This window comes from Pleurodeles waltl, chromosome 12 (assembly GCF_031143425.1).
Source record: "Pleurodeles waltl isolate 20211129_DDA chromosome 12, aPleWal1.hap1.20221129, whole genome shotgun sequence".
Lineage (NCBI taxonomy): Eukaryota > Metazoa > Chordata > Amphibia > Caudata > Salamandridae > Pleurodeles > Pleurodeles waltl.
In genome coordinates this window covers 43,507,101-43,533,767 of record NC_090451.1, presented here as the reverse complement: position 1 = coordinate 43,533,767, position 26,667 = coordinate 43,507,101, and the positions used below count along the sequence as shown (strand labels likewise).

The 26,667-nt window shown below is 47.1% G+C and overlaps 2 protein-coding genes across 2 annotated transcripts in view; both read right to left on the bottom strand.

The window, feature by feature from the left end:
- GDF1 (growth differentiation factor 1) overlaps positions 1-6,191 on the bottom strand; it is a 31,374-nt gene extending 25,183 nt beyond the window's left edge. The window contains exon 1 of the mRNA XM_069217554.1: positions 5,151-6,191. Coding sequence (XP_069073655.1) covers positions 5,151-5,424 — 274 coding nt within the window. The 5' untranslated portion in view covers positions 5,425-6,191. The remainder of the gene's footprint in view (positions 1-5,150) is intronic.
- Positions 6,192-21,770: 15,579 nt separating this feature from the next.
- Positions 21,771-26,667, bottom strand: part of CERS1 (ceramide synthase 1) — a 95,507-nt gene continuing 90,610 nt past the window's right edge. The window contains exon 7 of the mRNA XM_069217219.1: positions 21,771-22,943. Coding sequence (XP_069073320.1) covers positions 22,901-22,943 — 43 coding nt within the window. The 3' untranslated portion in view covers positions 21,771-22,900. The remainder of the gene's footprint in view (positions 22,944-26,667) is intronic.

Below are 26,667 nucleotides of genomic sequence, written 5' to 3'. Positions count from 1 at the left end.
GAACTAATTCCAAATTCATTCCAAAGGTCCCTACTGAGTTTCCTCTCAATCATCCGGTTATGCTTAAATCTTTTTTCCCTAATCCACAAACACCAACTGAACTAACACTACATTCTCTTGATCTCAAGAGATGTCTGAGATTTTATTTGCAACAAACTAAAGATATCCGCACGACTGATCATCTCTTTGTGCCTATGGCAACAACAATAAGGGTGGACCAGTCTCCAAGCCTAATATAGCGAGATGGATATCGTCTTCTATCCAGTTCTGCCACTCTAAGGCGGGCAGGCCTTTGCGACAGAAAACAAAAGCGTATTCTACTGGAGCAATTGCCAGAACAGCAGCTCTATTTGCTGGGGTGTCCATTGAAAATGTATGCCATGCTTCAACCTGGAAGAACAAGCACGCCTTCACCCAGCACTACTGTTTGGATGCAGCCCATAATACTGATACACACATGGATCAAGCATTACTTTGGCATATTTTCCAATAAGGTGAGCCTATTTTATATATATAATATAATTTTACACCCGCCATCTGCTGTTTTATTCATGCCTACTTTGGTCATGTATTGCACTGGTAACTATCCTGATTCAAGCATGTGAATCCATGAAAGATAGCCCAATACTGGAGAAAGAATTTGTTACTTACCTGTAACTCTCGTTCTCCAGTATTGATATCTTTAATCGATTCAGATGTGATCCATCCGCCTCCCCTTAGAGCAGTGGTCTCCAAACGTTTTACTGCTGCGCTCCCCCAGTTGAAAAAATTAAAAAAATCATTGCCCCCCCCTCGGAATTTTTCACAAATATTTTATAAAGATGGCAATGTTTAAATATGTCTTGACATATTTAAACAATGCAGTTAAGTATTGTTACCTTTTACAAAATGCAATAACATGTTTCTGTTTTAAACAAAACATTGTCATATGTGTAATACCTCTTTTGGCCAGAGCCTGGCGCCCCCCCCTGGGATCACTGAAGGGGCCCGCCCCCCAGTTTGAAGACCCCTGCCTTAGAGGCTCTCTTTTTGGCTGGTGAGGTATTTCCCACTAGTGCTTAGAAAATCCGAGGGAACGTGCCTCTGCTGGGGGTGTTCTAGAGGGCGCTGTCCCTTGACTGGTCATTGGTCAACGTTGGCTCCTTTTTAAAAAAGGACGTAGGCTGTCAGGTGAACTCTGCATTCCCTTTGCAGCCTATCACACTGATATATACTGCTTACGATTATACAGTGGAACTCCCACTTCGACGACGGGGACTGATTCAAGCACGTCCATCTATGAAAGATATCAATACTGGAGAACCACAGTTACAGGTAAGTAAATTATTTTTCAGCCATTATAATGAAAAAGACAGAATGTGATGAAGCAGAAAATGAAGGTTTTGATTTTAATGCATAAACGTAGTGCTGAAATAATCATGTGTGACATTAACCAAATTAATAAAGATTGTACGGGGACAAAATGTGCCCTCAGAGTAGTTTGCCATCATTTATACGCGTGCTTTATATAACGTGGTGTATTAGAAATGCACTAATTCGACATAATCATAAACGTGTGCTACGATTTTGCTTATTTGACATGCCTTAGCTTAGCATTACTTTAGCGGAGGCTTTGGCCTAGTTGCCTGGTCTCACGGTTTAAACGTTCGTATTTTTTCCACTGTGCTATTAAACGTGTATTTCTGCTTGAAGCTGTACTTTTCCACAGAGACTGCTCGCATGCTTATCTTAAAGTTGGTGCCAGCATGGCATATTTTCTCTTAAATTCAAGGTCGGCTTGCAGGTGCGGACAATGGAGCCTCTGAGAGTAAGCTAATCGAGAAACAATGTTGCAAATTGCGTACCCATCTCCAAGGATAATGTATGCTTAAGTAAAAGCTTGAGAACTGTCGTTTTGGATTGGTCGATTTGAAGCTAACCTATGAACCCACCAATGGAGACCCTACAGGACTTGAACTGTTGTCTATAAAACCCAGGTGCACGAGAGGGAAGCTCTCTCTCTATCTTCGGACATCCTGCCATTTTGATTTCGTAGCTACTATAACCCATTTTGCTGCGACGCCATTTTGAGAGACTTTGATGCTTTCTCTAATCGAGAGAAAGAGACTTTAATGATTCTTGCCCTAGAGACTTTAACTTTGACTTGTCCCTTTGCATAAAGTAGTAGCCTTAACCTGCCGCCGTGAGGCAATTGCCCCGTTCACCCCCGCCCCTTTGTCCTGGCCCATGCTGATCGAGAAACGGTACCTGTGAGACGAAGACTTCATTGATTGCTGATTGGAATTGGTAAATATGAAAGGAAATTGTAAAATTGCATTGTGTTTCCTTTAGGTAACCAACTGTTGATTCTTGATAAGGGCCCTAGCTAGGAGTTTTCTAAATTGATGTTGCCAAATTGTTTTTGCATGAAGTCCCACATGCTGATGCTAATTTGAGGTTAGACGAGGATTCCATATGTCACACGATGCAATTGGAGATCTTGTTATGCTGACTAAATGTACGCAATTAGCCCATTACAGATTATCGTATTAGTGCTTTGCATTGCCACTATCGAATGCCTTGTGATTCAAATGCTACATAGATTACACTTGTTTCGACGATATGGACAGCTATTAATGTTCATTTATGTTTATCATTTGGTGTTGAGGCACATTTATATTGTGCTAGCTTTGTTAATATAGGGAAATAAATTCACTAACTTTGCAATAAACTGGTGTGGTTATTCCTGGCTGAAAGGTCAGGGTTCGCCGAAATGTATTCTGGATTAATTGTTAAGTGTTATGTTGTTCAAGGTGTTGCTTACGTTCGTTATTGATTATCGATAAGAGGTGATTGATCAATTAAGAGTACAGAGAGTTCCCACTTAGCCAAAAGATTCATCGACCTAAAGAGCATCCGAACGCAGGTAAATTGTTACCACGTTCCGCTCTATCAAATGTGTGATTGTTACTGCAGCAGTCACACTTCTTGTCAGGGGGACACTGCATTTCCAGTCCTCTGCTTTCATTTAACAAAGTGCCTCCAATTAGGGCATTATTCAATTAACTGGACAAGACCAAAACTACCAGACCGCACTGGTGAGATAAGGGAACACTGGGGACAGGTACCATATTGTAGCGTTGTATATCCTATTAAAGCCAATGCGCACATCAAGAAAGGGGGGTGGGGAAAGTAGGGGCGAGGGAACACAGATGTAGGGGAGACAAAATACTATGTTGAAAAATCCATTTTATGTACATTAAGAGACATTAAAACAAGGGTGTCATGTCACCCCATGTCATCAAGGTCGCTGTTTTCAGCCCTGGGCTTTTAACTCCAAGGTAATTGCCAGTGTACTGGTGTAGTTAGTTCAATGTACTACATTACCCACAGTGCATCAGTCTATCAAATGACAGCCCAGTGCAGAAAACAGGGTCCGTGGTGACACAAAGTGGGGGGGCTACTCCAACTAAAATCCATGTAAAAATATAAAAGTGATTTAAATAGTTTTCAAGACACACGAATCATGATTTGGGCTGCGAAGGAAGCTGTTCTTGAATTCAGCGAGATGGAGCAGGTGAACCATTGATATCTGTGACTTGGAAGCACATAGGCTGCCTGCATGTGGAAAACATGCTCCAGGTAGTCTGCCCTGACATTTTCGACCTCAGTAAGTATAATGCTGAGTTTAGCATAGATACGGAGCAGCACTCGTGTGTGACACCATAAGCCAGTCTCGGGTTTTGTAGCCAGTCGCATGTTGGGACTTGTAGTTGCATTTTTAGCTGTAGCCTCGGCACCCCAACTTGCGCTAGTTCCATCATGTTTCCAATGCAGCAAGAAAATCACAAATCAACGCGACTGCGTGTGGGATTCCGGCCAGCTTGGAAGTGATATTTGTAAGCTTGTTTTATTTGGGGTCAGAACACCAGCTATGTTATCCAATGACATTTTCCCCGATACTAAACCTACAGAATCCCAGTGAATTTTCTCTGATAATAAACATACACAAATATAAAACGTCAGAGGAGAACTTCATGACAAAGACACTGGGCTTCACTCGGGCAGACAAGTTATTTATACTTCGCCTGATGTTGAGACCCTCTCGCCCCCTTTTAACCCAGTCCTCTACACAACAGCACTGGTAGGGGGACTCAAAGGTCGTTTGTCTACATTTTAACAGAAGATCGTCGCTTTCGGGTAAAAATATATATTTAATATTGCATTTGAAAAAATAAATAATTTAAGACTACATTTATAAGGACGACCATGGCTGGGTCATAATCGCGACACGTCACTTAAGTTTAGAAAACTGACTAAGAAATCCTAGAAGAGTTGGGGGCAGATTTTCATCTACATAATTAATTAAACTAAGGTGCTTCAGTGTCGCTCTCTGTACCCATTTCTTGCTGTTTTTGGTCATTGCAAGTTATCCTGCGTGGATCTCACCCTCCTCAGATGCAACTCGAAGTGTTCAGGCAGACTTGGCTTTTCACCTCATATTGCCTGGAATTCTGGTACTTAAAGTTTCCTTCTGCCTTTACAGAAGTGAAATGTGAACAACTCAAAATGAAGCCAGGACAGATTAAACATCCCCTGTCTGAGATGGAAAACCGAGCCCTGGAAAGGAGAGGATTTTTGGTCGACATCAACCGGACCAGCATCATCGTGGTGGTTTTCAACTAATCCGTGTTTTACTGCCAGCAGCCCTGAGCATATTTGTGGGCCTATACTTAATTGTTCTCGGTGACGCTGGCTCAAAAATATATACAATAAAAAGGGGGCATGTAAAAGTTACCCGAAGACATGCGCCATCACCCTCCATGCCTTCAGAAATATTATTTTCACGCCCGTTCTTTCACTCCACAAATAAGTGACAGGGTGCGTTTGTATAGATATGTATGTGTTTGTGTTGATGCCATCAAATCAGCCAAAACTACAAGAAACCGGATGCATCAGGTTGTCACCTGAAAGCGCAGAACTTAAAAAGAATATAGATGATAATGTGAAGCGAGGTGTCCACCAGTGTGCTCTAGCAAAGATGCGAAGTATTTCTATACACCTAACACGTATGCAAACATTTCAGATCTTTGTTGTCAATTCATTTACTCAATCATCAAGAAAGAATTTTCCCCTCTAGCTGCTATTTGCAGAGGGCGCAGGCGCGGTACCTTGGTCTGGGAAGACGCGGATGATGTTGCCGTCCACGTCCAGCTCCTCGACGCGACAAAGCGCTGCCCGGCGGTTCTCCGGGGGCAGGCTGGCCTTGTTCTTGAAGATCTTCCAGAGGACGGATGGCACCGGCGCCGGGGACACCGGGTTGGGGCGCGACGAGAACCCCAAGGACCTCAAGAAGAGGCTCTCCTGGAGCTTGAGGTTGGGGACACCCCCAGACGGGGCCAGCAGGAGCCAGAGAGCGACCACACAGGCCAGCCCAAGGGACATCTCCTGGACCAGAGCAGGGCTAAGCAACCAGGCCCGGTCTAGGACCCCTGGGACTCGGGCAGAGAGAGATACCCCTCTGCGCACTCAGGAGCTCAGCCCGGGCCTGGGGTACGGATTCAGGCCCCAGAAGGTCGGCAGAGAACCAGGCAGGGAGACCGGCTCACACTCGAGGCACACCCAGGCGGAGGCTTAGCGTCAAAATAAACTGCAGACCCGAGCTTAAGAGGGGCTTTTATTCAGACGAGCAGGCAAGCACGCAGAGAGGACCAGGCCCACGCCATCCCAGGCCTAAAGCAGCTGGTCTGCCGGCAGCTTCTGTGTCCGGTTTACAGAGGGGAGGTGGGCTGCCAGCAGGAGGGGAACACGCCCTCTCCACCTGCTCCGAGGCCAAATGGAAGGGCCTAGCTTCGTACACTGGCGTAAAAGGGGGCGAGGGGGCTGGTTCTGGCCAACACAGAAACAAACAGAATAAACTCACTACGTGCACTCGAGCAGAAGGCCAAGCTCAACAGAGCTGATCTCTGCTCAGATGCTTCAAAAAACAGATTTGGGGGGAGGGGTCCCTCCCTGATGAGCTTTTGGTACCCTCTAGTGATCCCGCTGACACCTCTCCAGATTAAAGTCTTTCTGTTTGCAAGGAGGGCCTAAACTCTAATCAGGAGCGCGAGGGAGGGGGGCGTTAATGAGCAGCAGAGGCCCGGCAAATGGCTGCAGATAACAGCTGATCACACAGTTCGCAGGCACTCTTTACCAATCCCCACCAGTCATTCAACGTGCAGTGTCAGGGAAATGTGTGCATTGGGCCCGGCAGGGAGGCTGCAGCGGTCCAGTTTACAGTGGCTAGGGGGAGGGGGGAGTCGCATTTTTTTTTTTTTACTTTCTGCCTCTACGTACCTACGAAATAAATTAAATGCACTATTCAGTTTTTATTTTGTCGCATAGTTATTTGCTGAAGTGTAATTTATTGTACATGCCCTGTAATGACGCAAGATCCTGGCTGCCCTGCGAAAGTATTTGCATTCTGAGAATTGTATTTCTGGTTCATCTTCAAAGCAATGGTTTGAAAAAGACAGCGCAGGCCTGAAAGATAGCGCCCCATCTGGCACGGAGTCACCTGGCAGCAGCTGTAAAGCACCCGTATGTCACCCCTGACCCCACCTGTGACCCTGGCCTGTTTTCCAGAAGCGATTTACATGCTCGGATTTGTGCACAGAGCGCCTTACATTATAAACAACTCAAGACGACACGCTCAGAAAGCCCCATGATGTGGACTAAAAACTCAGCACTGGCCGACGGAGTCAGACCTGGCATGGGGGCTTCTAGGCCGCAAAGCCGTCAGCCCCACCCGAGCGCTCAGCCCTCCCTCCTCCAGGTGTTAGCAGCTCGCCCAGCCCAGAGTTTCCGTCGCATTCTACGATTAGTAGCCCTGTTCATTCCATTATAGCAGTGGTTCCCAAACTTTTTCGACCCATGGCTCCCTTGACTTATTGGCCATTGGCTGCGGCTCCCTGTTATGTCACTTTTTTTGACGGGTTGGGGGATGTAAGCCAGGATTTGGGAGCACTTCCATTTTTCTTCCTAAAAAATAATTGGGATGAAGCTGATAAAGGGCTTCTGCGATAGGGACTTGTCTTTAGTGGCTTGGAGTATGCACTGCCAGTAATCTACTGCTGAAGGCCAGTGCACAACATTTTTATCACACTCTTTCTGTCTGCCATTGCGCTTTCTCCTTGTTCCTGGCAAGTTAAAAAAAAAAAGCACATTAGTATTTTTGATCTCAGATCCTCCAGCACCACACTTGGAAGTCCCATATATGACAATAGACCTGACTCAGGCCTCAAGGGGAGAAATACATTCTCCCGATTCTTATTTTTTCAATTTCCCGCTTTCCTCTTAAATGTTGACATTTTTGTAATTCATGATTACCCTCTTTTCTTGAGTAGCTGCAGAACACTGACAGAAGTGACACTCTATCATTGTCCTGATTGGGCCTGACCCTGCCTAAATGGACATACTCTTTATTTATTAGGCAAGACGTCATGTGCTAGTCCAAACCACTCCAGGTGCTGACAGCTGTGGCTTCCATAACATCCCCACATGGCATTCCCACATGGGTTACTCAGGGCTGCAAATGCACATTGCAAAACCCTAACAAGTTTGATTTTTGCACTGTGATTCTTTCTTTATCATACTACCGTACGGCTCTGTTCCAAACATAACATCTTTATAATGGAGCCCTATGGTAGTATGAAAGAGAAAGAGTTGCAGTGCTAACAGTGCTTAATTTGAGCCAGTGCTTTCCGCAGGGATTAATTTGAGCAGGTGGTTTCCGGTTTTCTGCATCAGACATTTAGGAAGAGCAAAAGATGCATATGGGAAACGTGGAGGAAGAGAAACTAAAAAGCATCACTAAGGGAGAAAGTAGAAAGCTGCATGAGTGAGCTGAAGGAGTAGGGAGTGGCTGTAAATGGATTAAAGAGGCCCGAGAAGGCTCGCACATTTAAATGCAGCATCCGCTTGTTTCAAAAGAGAGCTTTCATCACCATCACATTTTTATCTACAAATTAAGCACTGGGTATACAGTGGGGGGCACAGCACTTATTTTTAAGGACTGGCACTTAGGCCCATATTTATGAAACGTTTGTGCTACATTTGCATTATTTTGTGATGCAAAAGCAGCGCAGACTTACAAAATATACTTATATTTTGTGAGTTTGCGCTGCTTTTGCATAAAAAAATGACGCAAATGCAGCACAAACTTTTCAGAAATATGGGCCTTAGTTTTCTGCATCAGGCATTTACTGTGAGCAAAGGCACATATGGGAAGGATGAAGAAAAAGAAGGACGTAAAAGCTCCACATTGGGAGAAAGATGCAAGAGTGAGCTGAAGGGGCAGGGAGAGGCTGTAAATGGATTGAAGAGGCCCAAGATGGCTTTAGGATTACTGCTGCCTCAATATTCTGTGCATGCATATTTAACTGCAGCAGCCACATGTTTCAGAGGAGAGCTTTCAGGCATGTTTTTATTTATAAATATTTAAACACTGAGTGGAAACAAATCAAACTTGATGGGTTTTACAATTTACTACGTAACATTGCAAAACCCTAACAAGTTTGATTTATTTCCACTGTGATTCTTTCTTTTTAATACTACTGTTCGGCTCCATTCTAAACGTAACTTGTCCTTAGAATGGAGCCGTACAGTAGTATGAAACAGAAAGAATTGCAGTGCAGATAAATCAAACTTGTTAGGTTTTTGCAATGTTATGATGTCTGTTGTAAAATCCATCAAGTTTGATTTGTTTCCACTGCAAGTCTTTCTCTGTCATACTACCATGCAGCTTTGTTAGCTGTACCTTAGTATGAAAGAGAGACTCGCAGTGGAAACAAATCAAACTTGATGGGTTTTACACTTTACAACATAACATTGCAAAACCCTAACAAGTTCGATTTATTTCCACTGTAATTCTTTCGTTTTCATACTCCTGTAAAGCCTCATTCTAAATGTGATGTATTTTTAGAATGGGGCCCTACGGTAGTATGAAAATGAAAGCATTTCAGTGTTCCTTAGAAGTGTGCGGCGCCCCTGGTGAGTTCTGATGGCGCACCAGGGAGCCACGGCGCACACTTTGGGAAACACTGCATTATAGAATCAGGACTACAAGTCCCAGAATGCAAAATTAAAACACCTGCATTGGTTGGCTACTCAAGCCTGGACCTGGGAAACTAGTTGTCCTCCGACGGAGGCGAGGCAGGCATTTCCGGAAGACGCAGAGACATCTAGCGCTTCACCGACTCCAGAGGGGCGGAAGGGGATGGGAATAAAATATCAGGTCAGAACATTTCTTGAACCTTAACGGCACCACGTTGGGAGAGGGAGAGGGAGAGTCTTATGCACCACACTGATGCTTCTGCCCTGGTGTGTTTTTGCCCCACCCCAGACGTTTTCTGCATCTCCCACCCTGCCAACTTTCCCCTTTCTTCCTGTCTCCTCGCCTCTTTCTGCCTCTTCTTGAAGCCTGTTCCAGTGGGTGGGTCCTTCATATTATAAGATGCACTGGGGGTTCGCTTTTAATATTCCTTCACACCAGAACCTGGACCTTGAGACTAACGCTACGGTGGCTGTTTTTATCCTTTCTAAGCTCTCTCCTACCAGAGTGTAATCTTTCTGGTTGAGAAAGACCTGTTGTGGGCGTGCCAATATTTTACAGCCCACCCATTGCTTACCATTGGTTGTCTTTATTGTCAGTCTGATTTACTTGTTTCTTATTCAATGACTTTCCTTCCTCTTCTTGGGTTTGTCCCTGGCCTGGACCATAGCCTCTTTACAATCCTTTTTATTGGTTCACTTGCATCCTTTTACTGCTCACTTTTAGGGAACTATATATATATATTTTTTAGGTTGAAGCCTGCCAGACAGCACAGCTGTCTTGTCTGGTTTGCAAAGACTTCTTGGAGGGGCCTTTGGAACACTTCCCTGGGAATGCATTCCGCCCATTCCTTACCATTGCCTTTGTGTTTTGTAACTCATATTGGCTTGATTTCTATTTGCTGGCTTTATTTGTTTTAGGCTGTCCAGCTTGAGTTTGTCCCTCCTGTGAAGCATAGTCGTTTTACTGTATTCTTCCATAAGTGCTTGCTTTCAGTAACTAGGTCTTTACATTTTGTTCTTGTCTTCTCATCTTTGCTACGCATTCAAAGATAGAGGCCAGATGTCGAGCTCTTTCTTCAGAGGGAGCTTTGTATTTACTTTTCTTTCTCCTACTTCAAAGTGAGAGGATTTATGTGACAATCATGCTGTGTACTGGGGTGTGCTGGAGGAAGGCTGTACAATGTTGTTTTTTTTCTAGCACAAAACAAAATGTATATGTCTGTAAATGAACTCTGCAAATATTTCAGAACATATCTGAAATAGGAATGCACTAATGAAGCACATTGTTTTGCAAATCTGAAGTGTGATGGAAATAAATATTTCAATAGAATCAAAACAAATCAATTGCACTAGGTGATGCCATTTCCACACATTATCATTTGTGCACTGTGTAGTTTTCAGTAAAATTGTCTGTGCAAATGTAATGGTAACTTCAAATGAAAATGTATTGTCTGTAATAGGAGTATGCTACTACACACTCTACTCTGCCACCCCACAACACTATTGCACTGTTCTCCACCGTACTTTATGCCACTCCACTTTACTCTAGAACATTTCACTTTATGGTACTCTACAGTCTATTGACCCTCTACTCCACACCACTCCTCTCTACTCTGTGACACTCTACGCCACTTCACTGTATGCCCCTCCACTCTACGTCCCTCCACTCAGACACTCTGTGCCTCTCCACTCCATGCCTCTCTACTCCACTCCCCTCCATTCTGCGACATTCTAGTCTACGCCTCTTGTAGGAAGTTGGTTCTGTATATCCTATCTCAAAGTAAGAAATAGTGTGCACAGAGACCAAGAGTTCCCCTTAGAGGTGATAGTGGCAAAATTAGATAATACTAATGCTCTATTTTGCGGTAGTGTGGACAAGCTCTAGGCTTATCAGAGGGTAGTGTTAAGCATTTGGTGTACACACACAGGCAATAAATGAGAACACACACTCAAAGACTTAACTCCAGGCCAATAGGTTTTTATATAGAAAAATATTTTCTTAATTTATTTTAGAACCATAAGATTCAGAATTCAAGTAAGTACATAAATTGCAAGGTACTTGGCATAGGTAAACATGGGACTTTGAATTAAAACAGTAATGTATATAGTTTTGGCAAAAATGGCAATTAGCTATTTTAAAAGTGGGCACTGCAAAAATCAACAGTTCCTGAGAGAGGTAAGTACAAGTTAGTTTATCAGGTAAGTAAAGCACTTACAAGTTCAGTCTCCGGGGCATAGGCAGCCCACTGTTGGGGGTTCAAGTCAATCCCAAACACCCAGGACCAGCAACACAGAGCCGGTCAGCTGCAGAGGTCAAAGTAGGGCCCAAATAACATAGGTGCCTATGGAGACTAGGGGTGCTCTGGTTCCAGTCTGCTAGAAGGTAAGTACCTGCGTCACCAAGGAGCAGACCAGGGGAGTTTTGTAGAGCACTGGGGTGGTCACAAACAGACACACAAAATACACCCTCAGCAGCACAGGGCAGCCGGGTCCAGTGTGCAAAGTAGGTGTCAGGTTTTAGGTTGAAATCAATAGAGAGACCCGGGGGGTCACTCTGGCGATGCAGGCAGGGCACAGGGGGGCTTCTCGGGCCAGCCACAGACTGGGCAACGATGAAGGCCGCCTGCTGGTCACTCCTGCACCGGTAGTTGGTTTCTCTCAGGCCTGGGGGCTCTGGGTGCAGTGCTTCTTCCAGGCGTTGGGCTCTTTGTTATCGGGCAGTCACGGTCAGGAGGAGCCTCTGGATTCTCTCTGCAGGCGTCAATGTGGGAGTGCCGGGAGGTCGTCTCAGGGTGTCTACGTCGTTGGAGTCGCCTGGGGGTCCTCTCTGCAGTGTTGGTTTCTCTGGACATGGGCCGGGAGCGTCGGGTGCAGAGTGTTGGGGGGGGGGGGGTACTCGCGCTTCCGGATTGAGGCAGGAGTCCCTTTAAAGTTGGTTGTTTCTTTGTTGGTTGAACAGAGCTGCTGTCCCCGGGAGTTTGTTGGTCCTTTGGGTGCAGGGCAGTCCTCCGAGTCGGCAGAGGTTGCTGGTCCCGCTGGATGCGTCGCTGTTGCAGGTTCTTAAAGTCTGGAGGCAGGCCGATAGGGCTGGGGCCAAGTCAGTTGTCGTCTCCGTCGTCTCTGCAGGGCTTTCAGATTTGCAGTCCTTCTTCTTGTTTCAGGTCATCAGGAATCTGTTTTCCTGGATCTAGGGCCCCCCTAAATACTCACTTTAGGGGTGTGTTTAGGGCTGGTGGACAGTAGCCAATGGGTACTGTCCCTGAGGGTGGCTACACTCTCCTTGTGCCTCCTCCCTGTGGGGGGGGGGGAGGCACATCCCTAATCCTGTTGGGGGGAATCCTCCAAAGCAAGATGGAGGATTTCCTAAGGCAGGGGTCACCTCAGCTCAGGACACCTTAGGGGCTATCCTGGCTGGAGGGTGACTCCTCCTTGTTTTTCTCATTTTTCTCCGGTCTTGCCACCAAAAGTGGGGGGCTGTGTACGTGGGGGGTGGGCATCTCCACTAGCTGGAGTGCAATTAGGCACTGTAATACCAGGCTTGAGCCTTTGAGGCTCACCGCCAGGTGTTACAGTTCCTGCAGTGGGAGGTGTGAAGCACCTCCGCCCAGTATAGGCTTTGTTCCTGGCCACAGAGTGACAAAGGCACTCACCCCATGTGGCCAGAAACCCATCTGGATGTGGCAGGCTGGCAGAAACTGGTCAGCCTAGCACTAGTAGTTGGGCTGGTATACCCTGGGCATCTCTAAGATGTCCTCTGTGTGCATTTCTCAATAAATACAGTGTGGATTTACTGTGCTGAGAAGTTTGATACCAAACTTCCCAGTATTCAGTGTAGCCATTATGGAACTGTGGAGTTCGTGTTTGACAGACTCCCAGACCATATACTCTTTATGGCTACCCTGCACTTACAATGTCCAAGAATTGGCTTAGACACTGTAGGGGCATAGTGCTCATGCAGCTATGCCCTCACCTGTGGTATAGTGCACCCTGCCTTAGGGCTGTAAGGCTTGCTAGAGGGGTGACTTACCTATGCCACAGGCAGTGGGTTGTGGGCATGGCACACTGAGGGGAGTGCCATGTCGACTTAAGTCTTTTTCCTCCCACCAGCACACACAAGCTGCGAGGCAGTATGCATGTGCTGAGTGAGGGGTCCCCAGGGTGGCATAATATATGCTGCAGCCCTTAGAGACCTTCCCTGGACACAGGGCTCTTAGTACCATGGGTACCATTTACAAGGGACTTATCTGTGTGCCAGGGCTGTGCCAATTGTGGAGGCAAAGGTGCAGTTTAGGGAAAGAACACTGGTGCTGGGGCCTGGTTAGCAGGGTCGCAGCACACTTTCAATCATAACTAGCATCAACAAAAGGCAAAAAGTTAGGGGGTAACCATGCCAACAGTGGCATTTTCCTACACCTCTACTCCACCCAATGCCCCTCTACTCTACTCTATGCCCCTCTATTCTATTCCACTCTATGCCACTTTCAGACACTCTACTCCATACCACTCTACACTACTCTATGACCCTCAATGCCACTTTACTCCCTTCTACTCAATGAGTCTATGATGATCCATGACATTATACAACACTTTATCTATGCCACTCCATGCCATGCGGCTCTACACCACTCCACTCTTTGACACTCTACGCCACTCCACTCTGCAGCACTCTACTGTATGCCACCTCACTCTATCACTCCACTCTCAGCCACTCCACGCTACACCCCTCCACTCCGCGTGCCTCCACTCTATGGCCCTCCACTATATGATACTCTACTCCACTCTGCAACACTCAACTGCACTCTATACCCTTCCACTGTATGGCACTCTACATCCCTCCTCTCTACACCACTCTGCTCAGCGACACTCTATACCACTCCACTCCACTCCACTCCACTGTACTCTACTACCCACCACTCCATATTACTCTCCTCTGTGCCACAAACTACTTTTAGCCATGCTGCACAGCAGCTACGCTTGTGTACAACGTGGCTTAAACACATTGGCAAAGCCAACACCTCTTGCATAGGTGACAGCTATTGGCTTTGCCAATGCTTGCTCTCTCTGGTTAAGCACTACATGGCAGCACTTGTGTTTTCCAGCTCTCCTCCTCTTGAGCTTTTTCCCCCACCAGTTATCTGCCACCCCCACTCCTTGTTGCTCTCTTCCTGGCATGTGGCTCCCTCTCCTGTGCTTATCCCCCACCAAACTCCTCCACTCCGTGTTGCTCTCTCCCACCTATATTTATATTTTATCCCACTTGCCCACTTGCCATTGCTTCCCACATCTGCTACCCTCACCTGCTTTTCTATTGCTCTATCTATCTATCTATCTATCTATTGGCGTTGCCGGATAGCACCTAACCGTCGGTGGTGCTGTCCACACACTACGCCACAGTGTCTCTTATACCAACACTTTCCTCTCTCCTCATTTGAAGAAGGACATCAGTTGAAGAATGCAGTGAAAACAGTTTAATGCAAGTGCTGAGTGTGAGCAAGTGTATATGTTTGTGTGTGTGTGTGTGTGTGTGTGTATATATATATATATAAACACACACACACATACTCACTGAAAAAAACAAAGGTTACAGAGACGTTATAGTTAGGTTCACATTTTACACACACAAAACCATAGAAATTCAGCAGTTATAATTGTGTTAAGAAACAATAACTCATGGCCTAAAGTTACTTTACGGTACAAGTCATAGTTGTTTCCTAACTATAAAGTCCTTGTAACCGTAGGGTTTTTTCAGTTAATTTGTTTTAAAAATGTAAAGTAATATTTAGTTACCATATGTTAATTGAATCACTGGCGCGCATGATCTTCAGCTGTGCTCGGCGGGGAATTGGTTGCAGGGCCTAGCTTGCGGCAAGGCCCTGCAACCAACCCCCGCATGCACCAAACCCCACACCGCACACTGCCAAAGGCAGAGGTTTGGTGAGTGAGTGTGTAAGTGAGTTTGATTGGGGTCTGGATCCGCGGATCCATCACAGACTTTCAGTGAGTGGCAGCACTGGGCATCACCCCCCTAGAACCCCTCCCCCTTTCCCGGACACAGCCGATAAACAAAATGTCGGCTGCAACTTTTCTCTCTGGTTGCAGCCAGCCAATCAGGGCCTTGCTTTCACTCGGGGATCTGCAGATCCACTGCAGTGGATCCGCATCCCTAGATATACATGTTTTTTTCTCGATATACTCAAAAGCTACTGAACAGATTTGCACCAAGTAACAAAAAGAGATTGTTCTGCAACAAGATGTAGCTTTCTGCAGAATTTGGTGTAATTCCATTTAGCAGTTCAGGCTGTAGTTGTACCTAAAATCCCTATGTGTATATATAAGCCAGGCAGCAAATTACTACCAGCTCATCTGCCTAAAAAACAACACTTTCCTGCTAGTCAAATGTAATTTTTTTAGTTACTGATCATTCACAGGTTGAAAAAAAACAACCTGCCCTTGTGTCATTTTGTTGCCAATATCTGCATACACTTGCATGATGATACATGCACGCAAATGTCATCATGGATGCACGCTCCTACAACTGCTGGTTGCATCATTGCATTCTTGTTTGTATCGCTCCACTTCGGCATCAGTGTTCATTTCTCTACACCCCGCATCAGTGTTTGTATCCGTCCCGCCCAGCATCTGTTTGCACGTCTCCAACCCGGCGTCAGTGTTCGTATCTATTGATCATAAAGAAAATCTTTGTGTTTCTCCAATTCTTCATCAAGTGTTTGTGTCTCTACGCCCTTGCATCTGTGTTCATGTCGCTCAATCCTGCATCAGTATTCGTGTCTCTTTACCCCAGCATCAGTGTTTAAATGTCTCCAACCAGTCAGTGTTTGTGTGTCTTCAACCCGGCGCCGGTGTTCTTGTTTCTCTGGCCCAGCATCAGTGTTCATGTGTCTCCGACCCAACATAAATGTGTATTATTTCCAGTAAGTGTATCTCAGTCTTTCCCTTTCGGAGTAACAGAAAGAGCACAAAAAGTACGTTGGTTGCTGCAGTTGACCAGCAAAAGCAATGGAGCATTTAGTGATAGTGGAATTCATAATCGCCCGCGCCTTACATATAATACTGAGCTTCCAGTGGCCATTATTCTGCCCTGAAGACCACACAGCAAATGCTAGGATATACCACAAACTATCATTATCTGGCACAAACGTACAAGTTACTTACCTTCGGTAACAAAATATCTGGTAGAGACATATTCTAGTTGCAGATTCCTTACCTTAGAATTTTCCCCAGGCGTCGGACTGGATCCGGAGATTTTTCTTCGAGCAATACCCTTGTGCGTCGGTCAACTCTGCAGGTGTCGTTGGCGTCGTAGTCGTCTTGATGACGTCGGGAGTAGTATATAGTGCAGTGACGTCAGTTTCTTTTAACGACTTTCCACGTCAAAGCACAGAGCCACTGAGATTGGTGCGCCAGAGCTAAGGACCTGAAAGGGGAATCCCTGTCCCTAGAAATCAGTTCTCAAGCGGGGAGGATGGGTGGGCGGTAAGGAATCTGCAATTAGAATATGTCTCTACCAGATATTTAGTTACCGAAGGTAAGTAACTTGTACATCTGATAGAGACTTCTAGTTGCAGATTCCTTACCTTAGAATAGATACCCAAGCAACACCATCCTCGGAGGTGGGCTGCGAACCAAGATCATACTAAGAAGTCCTGCAGGACCGAACGACCAAAGTAGCTGTCCCGACGGACCTGACTGTCCAGGCAGTAGTGTTTAGCAAACGTGTGCAGGGACGCCCATGTAGCTGCCTGACAGATATCCAGGACAGGAACTCCACGTACTAACACAGTGGAAGCAGCAGTTGCTCTGGTGGAATGAGCACGCAAGCCCCCAGGGAGTTGCTTCTTGGCCAAAGCGTAGCACATTTTGATGCAAAGAAGCACCCATCGAGAGATGGTACGCTTTTGCACCGCCTTCCCTTTTTTTTGCACCCACATACCCAACAAAGAGTTGATCGTCCACCCAGAAATCTTTAGTACGATTATGATATAACGCCAACGCTCTTTTTGGGTCCAGCGGTGGAGTCTCTCCTCATGAGAAGGATGTGGGGCTGTGTAGAAAGTAGGCAGGGTGATGGACTGGCCTACATGAAAAGGCGTAACCACCTTTGAAAGGAAGGAAGCCTTAGTGCGCTAAACCACATTGTTAGGGTGCACAGACAAGTATGGAGGTTTAGACGAAAGGGCTTGAAGCTCACTCACTCTGCGAGCAGAGGTGATGGCAACAAGAAAGACAGTTTTGAAGGTGAGGAGCCGTAAGGGACAATTGTGCATCAGCTCAAAGGGAGTACCCACTGAGGCATGATAAATGGAGTGGGAGGAAATAAATGGGTGAGGCCTTTTACAAATCTACTCGGAATAGGAGATTTAAAAAGTGAGGGCTGATCAGGTAACCTAAGGAAGGCAGAAATGGCAGATAAATAACTTCTAAGGGTGCCCAAAGCAGAGCCCTGCTGGGCCAAAGAAAGAATGAACAGAAGAACCTCGGATAGAGGGGCAGAGAGGGGATGAACAGATTTGTTGGTGCACCATGCCACAAATGTATTCCAGCAACAGGCGTATAAAGTTTTGGTTGAGGGACGCCTGGGTGCCAAGATAACATCACAGACTTCGGGTGGAAGATCAAAAGTCGTCAACTGGCGCCGCTCAATCTCCACGCATGAAGGCGTGGTTGGACAGGTTAGGGTGAAGGACCGTCCCCTGTTGCTGCGACAGAAGATCCGCCCGAAGAGGCAGTCTGAGTGGAGGATCGATGGACATGCTCAATAGCTCTCGATACCACACTCTTCGAGCCCAGTCTGGAGCCACCAAGATGACTTAGGCCCTGTCGTTCCAGATCTTCTTGAGAACTCAAAATGGTATCGGCGGAAAGGAGGCCGGAGTTCCACTCGAGAAGAAAAGCGTCTCCCAGCGAGTGCCGCCTTTGAAACTCCAATGCGCAAAACAGCTGACATTGCGCGTTTTCTGCAGAGGTGAACAGATCTAAACAAGGCTTTTCCCATTGCAGAAAGAGACCTTGTGCCACCGCCGGATGGAGACGCCATTCATGATCGGCTGTGCATCGACATGTGAGTTTGTCTGCTCTGGCGTTGAGAGAACCCACCAGATGTTGAACCACCAGGGTAATGCCCTGATGTTCCAGCCGTGTCCAGAGGCATAGTGCCTCCTGACAAAGGATCCAGGACCCTACTCCACCCTGTTTGTTAATATTGTCCATGAACACCTGCACTACTTTCCCTTTTGAGAGAGGAAAGAAATGCTGTCAACGCAAGTCTGATTGCCCGGAGCTCCAGAAGATTGATATGGAGCCCAGACGCCATCGGAGACCAGAGGCCTCTGATCTCCTCCTCTCCCATGTGGTTGCCCCAACCGAGAAGTGATGCATCTGTCACTATAGATAAATCCGGTTGGGGAAGGGAGAGGGATCTGCCGTGGATTCGAAAGCCACCACTGCAGGTCTTTCGCAGTCCCCTCCGAGATCTGGACTGTGTTCGAGAGATTCCCCTGATGCTGCGCCCACTGGAACTTCAAGTCCCACTGCAGAGCCCGCATATGCCATCTGGCATGTGTTACTAGCAGGATGCAGGGGGCCATGAGGCCCAGCAGCCTCAGAGTCAGTCTCACCGAAACCCAAGACCGAGGCCGAAAGATCGGAATCATATCCTGAATGTCTTGGACTCGCTTTTCGGGAGGATAAGCCAGAAACTGCACTGTGTCCAGAACAGCTCCGATGAAGGGGAGCGTCTGGGAGGGAGTCAGGTGTGACTTCGGCACATTTATAGTGAACCCCAGCGTGTACAGGAGGTTTGCCGTAGTCTGATGGTGGGAGACGACTTTCTGGGGCGAGTCTGCCTTCAACAGCCAGTCGTCGAGGTAGGGGGCAACTGACACCCCTAACCTGCACAGATGAGCTGCAACCACCACCATCACTTTCGTGAACACTCAAGGGGCCCTGGTAAGGCCGAAGGGGAGCCCAGTAAACTGAAAGTGCTTGTGACCTACCACGAATCGTAGGTAACATCTGTGGGCAGACAGGATGGGGATGTGGAAATAAGCGTCCTGCAAGTCCAACGCTACCATCCAGTCTCCTGGGTCCATGGCAGACATAACCTGAGCCAGGGTGAGCATTTTGAATTTCTCCTTCTTGAGGAAGTAGTTCAGATCCCGAAGGTCTAGGATAGGACCTAAGCCTGTATCCTTTTTCTGCACCAAAAAGTAGCGGGAATAACAACCACGACCTACTTCGGCACAAGGACCTTCTCTATAGCTCCCTTGGCCAAGAGAGCTGCGACTTCTTGGCGGAGACGTGGCAAATGATCCTCTGGAAGGTGACTGAAGGATGGAGGCATGGCTGGTGGAGCAGATTCGAAAGGGAGGGAGTAGCCCTTTCGAATAATCTGCAAAACCCACCTGTCCGTAGTGATGGATTCCCAGTGGGGCAGGTGATGGCGAATCCTGCCGCCAACTGGATGGGAGTGGAGGGACTGACTAGGAGGGTTTGGAGGCTGCAGTGGGGCAGAGGTGGACTGGGCAGACCTCTGGTTCCCTGTCCCACACCCACATGGGATTCCACGTCCCCGGCCACTCAGAGGCTGGACAGCATTGGTGGCACGGTGGCTCGGTGGAGGACGTGACACGGAGTCCCAAAAAGCGGACTGCGGGGGGTGAGGGGCAGAGGAAAGACCAAGTGACCGAGCCGTAGCCCGGGAATCCTAGAATCTCTCCAAGGCCGAGTACACTTTGTCTCCAAAGAGACGGGAGCCATCAGAGGGCATGTCCATGAGGGACTGTTGGACATCCCCAGAAAAACCAGAAGTACGCAACCAGGCGTAGCGCCTCAAGGCCACCGTTGTAGCAACCAATCTGCCCAGAGAGTCGGTTGTGTCCAGCCCACAACGGATTGTGGACTTTGGCTAATCTTTCCAATCGTTCACAGCTTGGTAGACGATAGCACGGGCCTCCTCTGGTATCTGCGGCAGGACTTGCGCAACCGTACCCCACAAAGAGTGGGTATAGCGGCGCAAAAGGCATGCAGTGTTCACAGACCGCAGCGGGAGACTGGAGGAAGAAAACAACTTCTTACCAAACTGTTCCAGCCTTTTTGATTCCATGTCTGGGGGTGCAGAAGGGAATGCACCTGGATGACAAGACTTTCAGGCGTAGGGTGTTGGGTGTTGGGACAGGAATTTAGGGTCGTTTGGAGCGGGCCGATGGCGGCGTGCGATAGTCCCATTCACAGGAGCCCCTGTGTTGGGTTTGGACCAAGTACCCAAAATTACATTAGTGAGGGATTCAATGAATGGCAAAAGAGGTTCTGATGTGGAAGCCCCAGGCTGAAGCACCTCCGTCAGGAGATTGGACCTGACCTCTACAGTAGGTAGCTCAAGGCCAAAGACCTCAGTTTCCCTACTGACTACCATACCATAAGTTGCTCCCTCCGCCATAGCTACGGTAGGAGGAGACAGCATGCCAGCATCAGAAGAAGTATCTAGACCACTGGCGTCGCCCAATTCCTGAGCCCAGTCCAAAGATTGGTCATCCTGGTATTCATAAGGGTCAAGGGACCCCTCCAATCCATCCCCGAATTCGTACCCATAGGAAAATGAGTCTGAATCCGACCTGGGGCGAATAGGCCCCATCGAAGACAATGGTGGAGTTAGCCGTCGCCGCTCCGACTCTTGAGTCGTTGAATAAGGATTGGGTTGATGTCGATAGTGGGCACTACTGACGTCAGGAGCGTCCACAATTGACCCGGTGCTGGGAAAGGTCTCAAGGATGCGACCAGTGCCGGTGCGGATCCGCGAGCGGATCCGGACAGGACCTAGTGTCTGGAACCGAAGCCACCAGTGCGGAACCCGAAGGCCCCTCAACCGAACCCCATGGGCCCAACGGCGCCGTATCTGGGTCGCTCCGCCCAAAGATGAGGCGCATGACCTCATAGAACTTTTTAAGTTGGGAGGGAGTTGGTCCGGCTCCGGGAAACTACGGGAAGCGCAGAGTGGACCCAGACGCACGCTCCGAAGACAGAGGCCTTGAGCGTCGACACTCTTCCCGCGTCACGTCAGCTGCGCGACGGGGCGAAGTCAGAGAGCGATGGGACCTCTTTGACTTCTTCTTCTTCTTACCTGCACCCGAAGAATTAGAAGAAGACAAGTGGTGATGGCTCCGCGAACGGTCTCGAGACCTTCCTCTCGATCGAGACCGGGACTTACGCAGAGTCGAGTGCCGGGCTGCCATTAGCTTTAGGGACCGCTCCCTCAAAGCCTTCAGGTGCATAGCCCAGCACTCGGAGCACGACTTCGGGTGGTGGTCACGCTTGAGACACCACAGACAAACCCGATAAGGATCCGTCACCGATATCGTGCAGTGACAGTCCTCACACAGCTTGAAGCCGGCTTGAAAAAACTCGACAAAACAGTCGAAGACTGTCAAAAAGAGACCAGGGTAGCTCTTTTCCGGATCAGCACGTGGCGCAGAAAGAAAAGAACTGACGTCACTGCGTAAAGGCGGCATCTATATACTACTCCTGACATCATCCCGGTGCCTACGACACCCGCGTAGTTGACCAATGCCACCTACCAATGCACAAGGGTATTGCTCGAAGAAAAATCTCCAGATCCAGTCTGACGCCTGAGGTAAATTCTAAGGTAAGGAATCTGCAACTAGAAGTCTCTATCAGATAACAATATATTTAAATTACAGAACTGCTGTGTTGAACTGTTGTTTGAATGTTTTCAAGTAACGAAGCCCAGGACCTAAAATAGTTCATATGAAAATCTTTTTACAGACTTTTTCAATTGTTAGAAACAGCTTTGATTTCAACCCCAGCCCTTAACCTCCCCTCCAACAAACATCGTATTCATAGAAACAAAAGTTTCAACACCAGATAGTCGCCTTTTTAATTGTGCCTTATTGTGTGTTTCAAAAGAATGGCTGATGGAGAAAGACAAAATTAAGATTTTCTTTCTCAAAATAACCCTCCTCCATCAGAAAAACCTTAAAATGAACATGTTTTTTACATGGGGCTGGCTTCCTTCCAGTCTTTCTTTATTGAGTCTCACTCCCTTCCTTCCCACAGACCTCGGGTATCTCCCTTTGACCGTGGAGTTCCTTAGGTCGCCTTCTTTATTGTCAAAGTTCTGTTGGGTCTGGTCCCTCCTACCCTCTAGTCCTCATGAGCCTTCCAGACTGGTATCTGCCTGTCTCGAGAGTCCTTTTTGGCGTGATCCCTCCAACCTCGTAGATCATATGCACATCAAAGCGTGTCTTGAGTAATACAGGGTCTCCACTCTCTGACCATGTGGACTTCATGATTCTCCATCTGACCACTGAGTCCTCTCTGGTTCCTCGGACCTCACATTTCGACCGCCTCATAAATATCCTTTCAGACTTTTGATGGTTCATGCAAACACATTGTAGAATGGTGATGAGGGCTACAGAGGAAAGGAAGGAGAGAAAGAGTCCCAGCTCCACTGTGAATGCCAGGTGCAACAGCTTTACTGCAACAGGTATCTAGGCTCACACAACATTGGGAAGTCTTCTGGCAGACATAAGGCCACGACTGGGACCAGATAGACAGAAACTTACGCCGAGAAACGTGAAATCAATGTCAAAGGATGGCGATATCGAAAAAGTGAGAGCGGACATCCACTGATTCCTGACAAATTAGATGAGTATTGCATTTCAGGTGTCCTGCCTTCTGCCCATCCCCACCTTCCTTTTCTGAATCTCCACTCGTTGACTTCAAGTGGGCTTTGCTGGTAGGGAAGGAGTCAGCTAGATGCCCATCCCATAATCTTCAGTTCCGCTCAGTCTTATAACTCCTTGTCCTTAACAATCCCATTCTTAAATGCTTTCCTGAAAAAGTGAAGAAAAGAGAAGTCAGAAAATCGTCCATGCATGAAATATTTGAGGAGCAGATCTCAACTGACTGTGGTTTTAGTGGCATGAGTAATGATGCCTGGAATCCCTGAACAATGAGGTGAGATGCCCCTAAGAATACTGCACCATTCTGTTAAACACAGATCTAGGTCTGAGTGAGGGGACTTCCTAAAAGGTAGGGCCTCTGTATGACCTAGGGGTTCCTTTTACCTACGTTACTCCGGTGTGCTGGGTTTGGGCGTGCACCTGCTGAGATGGGGCCTATGTAGAACTTTGACTTCCAAAGTGTTTTTTTCTGCGTAACATGTGTGAGTAAAGTATTGTCAAGTAATCTATTGTTCTCATAACCCGTTACCTATGGAACACACAAAGACCATGGGACTAATTTCACACGGTATGGTGATAGGAAATGTCCTGCCAGGGTTCCACGTTTGTTGGAAAATGGCCTCTTTGAAGGGTCACCCCAAACATTTTGCCTTCCTCCTCTTCTTTTATTGACCTCATTTTTGTTGGCTTATGTTTTCTGGACACTTTACCACTTCTCACCAGTCCTAAAGTGCGTGTGCTCTCTCCCTAAAAACATGGTACCACTGGCTCATACCCAATTGGCATATTTAATTTACTTGTAAGTCCCAAGTACATGTGCCAGGGCCTGTAAATTAAATGCTACTAGTGGGCCTGCAGCACTGATGTGCCCCCCCCCACATAAGTAGCCCCTTAACCATGTCTCACACCCGCTGTTGCAAGGCCTTTGTGTGCAGTTTCTCTACCACTTCAACTTGGCATTTAAAACTACTTGCCAAGCCTTAAACTCCCCTTTTTCTACATATGTCATGCCTAAGGTAGGCCCTAGGTAAACCATGGGGCAGGGAGCTCTGTAGGTAAAAGGCAGGACATGTACTTATGTGTTTTACATGTCCTGGTAGTGAAAAACTCACTCATAAATTCATTTTCCAATACTGTGAGGCCTGCTCCTCTCATAGACTAGCATTAGAATCGCCCTCATATTCTTTTAAGTGGTAAATTCTGATATGGAAGGAGTAGCCCTGTCATGTTTAGTGTTGCCAGAAAGGTAAATCCTACTTACTGGTGATTTAATATTACTCTTTTAGAAATGCCACTTTTAGAAAGTGGGCATTTCTCTGCACTTACTGCTATCTGTGCCTTACAGCCCTGTCTCCAATCCACGTCTGGTCTGTGCTGGTAGATAGCTCCCCTTGTGCAATCCACCCAGACAGCCAGAAACACAAGACACTCTGTCACATCAGCATTAATCTGCATACTGAATGGGTCTCCCTGGGCAGGAAGGGCGCAGGGACTCGCTCTTACATTTCAAAGGCCAGTGGCCTGCCCTCACACAGAGGACTGATAACCCCCCACAGGGATCGTAGCAGACAGGACTGGTCTGAAAGGGAAACCTGTGCACTTCAAAACCATTCTTTGAAACTTCCCCCACTTCAAATACATTTTTGGGTATATAAACTGGGCCTCAGACACCACCAAATCAGACACTTCTAGACCTACACCTGGACTCTGTCAGAGAGGTGGCCTGGCTGCCCAAAGGACTCATCTGGACTGCTTTGCTGAAGGACTGTTTTCCTGCTTGTTGCCTTGCGGACTGGTGCTCCTGACTCTGCTGGAAATACTCTGCCTTCCTCCACAAGTGCCCTCCAAGTGCTTGGATTGAGCTTGCCTCCTGTTTCCGAAGTCTCAGGCCCTACAAAGACTTTCACCCCTTCACAAAATTCTCGTGCGTCAGAAAATCAACACAACGCCTGCAGAAATCACGGCAGGGCCTGCATCATGGCTGGAAATCGCTGCACTGCTGACCAGAACAACGCAGCGCCGGACTCGCAACTGGAAATCTGACCTAGCGCCTGCATTGCGGCTGGAAAATCACTGCAACGCCTACCAGATCGATGCAGTACCTGCTCCTCTCTACCAGCGCGTCTAGGATTTTCAACGCATCGTCCCTGGGCATCAAAATATCCCTTCATTGGCAGTAAGGAACGAATGCTGTGCTCCTGGAAATCGACACATCACCTTGCAGCATGGAAAGAAACAACGCATTGTCTGTGCCACACTGGTAAATCTGACGCATCGCCTTATTTTTCAACGCATCGCCTCCTCTGTGGTTCCCGTGTATCATTATGTTTGACATCCCAGGTACTGGGTGTTACAAAGATACAACTGATTCTTAAGAATTGAGACACTTTTAAACCTTTAAAAAGTGATATCTCAACTTTTGCATATTGGATTTTGGTCATTTTGAGCTTATTTTATTCAGGCAAATATTATCTAATTTTCTAAACCTGGGTGGTGTATTTTTGTGATGTTTTTATTGTGTTACTGTACGAGTTATTGCACAGATACATTACACATTGCCTTCTAAGTTACGCCTGCCTGCTCTGTGCCAAGCTACCCGAGGGTGAGCACACGATAATTTGGGTTGTGTTGTGACTTACCCCGACTAGAATTGTGGTCCCTACTTGGCCAAGGGTGTATAACTCTGCCAACTACAGTCCCGATTTCTAACACTGTTGATATGTGTATTTCACCGTTCTCAACCTGGGATCACTGACCTTTACTATGAGCCACAAAATGAAGATGATGTGTGTTCATCTTTCCCAGTGAAAGCTATTTTTCCTACTAAAATACATGTCAAGGCTTCTAGGGATTTTACGAGCTCTTGTTGAACCCTCGGATCAGAAGATTGACCGGTCCACAGCTGGCACAACCATTTCAAAGTATGCTGTGTTATAGGGTTTTTATATACCACAGACCACCATTTTTATAGCCCTGTTTGTATGAGCGTAGCTCAGTGGAGGGTTGCCAGTTAAGAGCGATCCCATGCGATGTAGGTCATTTAGCCCCCAGCCTTCAATCCATGTCTGTGTGTTTGAGATTTTAAATTGTTAACTCTAACTTGTCCTGAGAATGAAGGCATTTACTTAATTAATGTGTGTTTCTTGCAACCACTACTGAGGTTTCATAGGTGGCTTGTGTTTCTGTCCATCATCATAGCATGGTTTATGTGGTGTCCTCCTTGGATGACCATGCTTTAACTATGTATCCAAACATAATTTTAAAGACCAGGCTAATGAATGGTAATTCACTGTCTTTTTCTTAATTTGCCTATTTGGCACCAAAGGACAGGCTGCTTGAGGATAACTTCAAGGGCTCGGCAGAGAATGGCTGTTTGATACCATGAGTTGCTTCAATGGTTGGCAGGAAATTAACAACACCGATTTGTACTGCAAAGACATCTACTGGGGGAAAAACATGCAAGGTGACAGCATGCAGTGGGTACAACTCTCCTGTGCAAAACCAGATAAACACCCGGGAACCCTACAACAACTACAGGCGATGAGTACTAAAGCCATATCAGGTAAGGGTACCTAGCACAACTTCTTCCACCCTAGCCACCATGCATTTTATTCCCTACAGCCACTCCAGTGTCCACGGTGGGAGTCTTTTGGAAGAAAAAAGCATGGCTCTAAATTCAGAATGAACTTGCATCTCTTGTCTGAATAGAGACCCCCAAACTAGAGGTCCATCCTCAGAAAAATATAGCTAACATCCTCATGAGCTAGAAGTTACCTCCCAGCACATTGGGGTCCTTCCTAAGTTTCTTCTGAGCAGAACTGATAAGTTTGACTAGGTGGCAGATGAAAGGGCAGGAAATGGGGCAGGAGGGGTC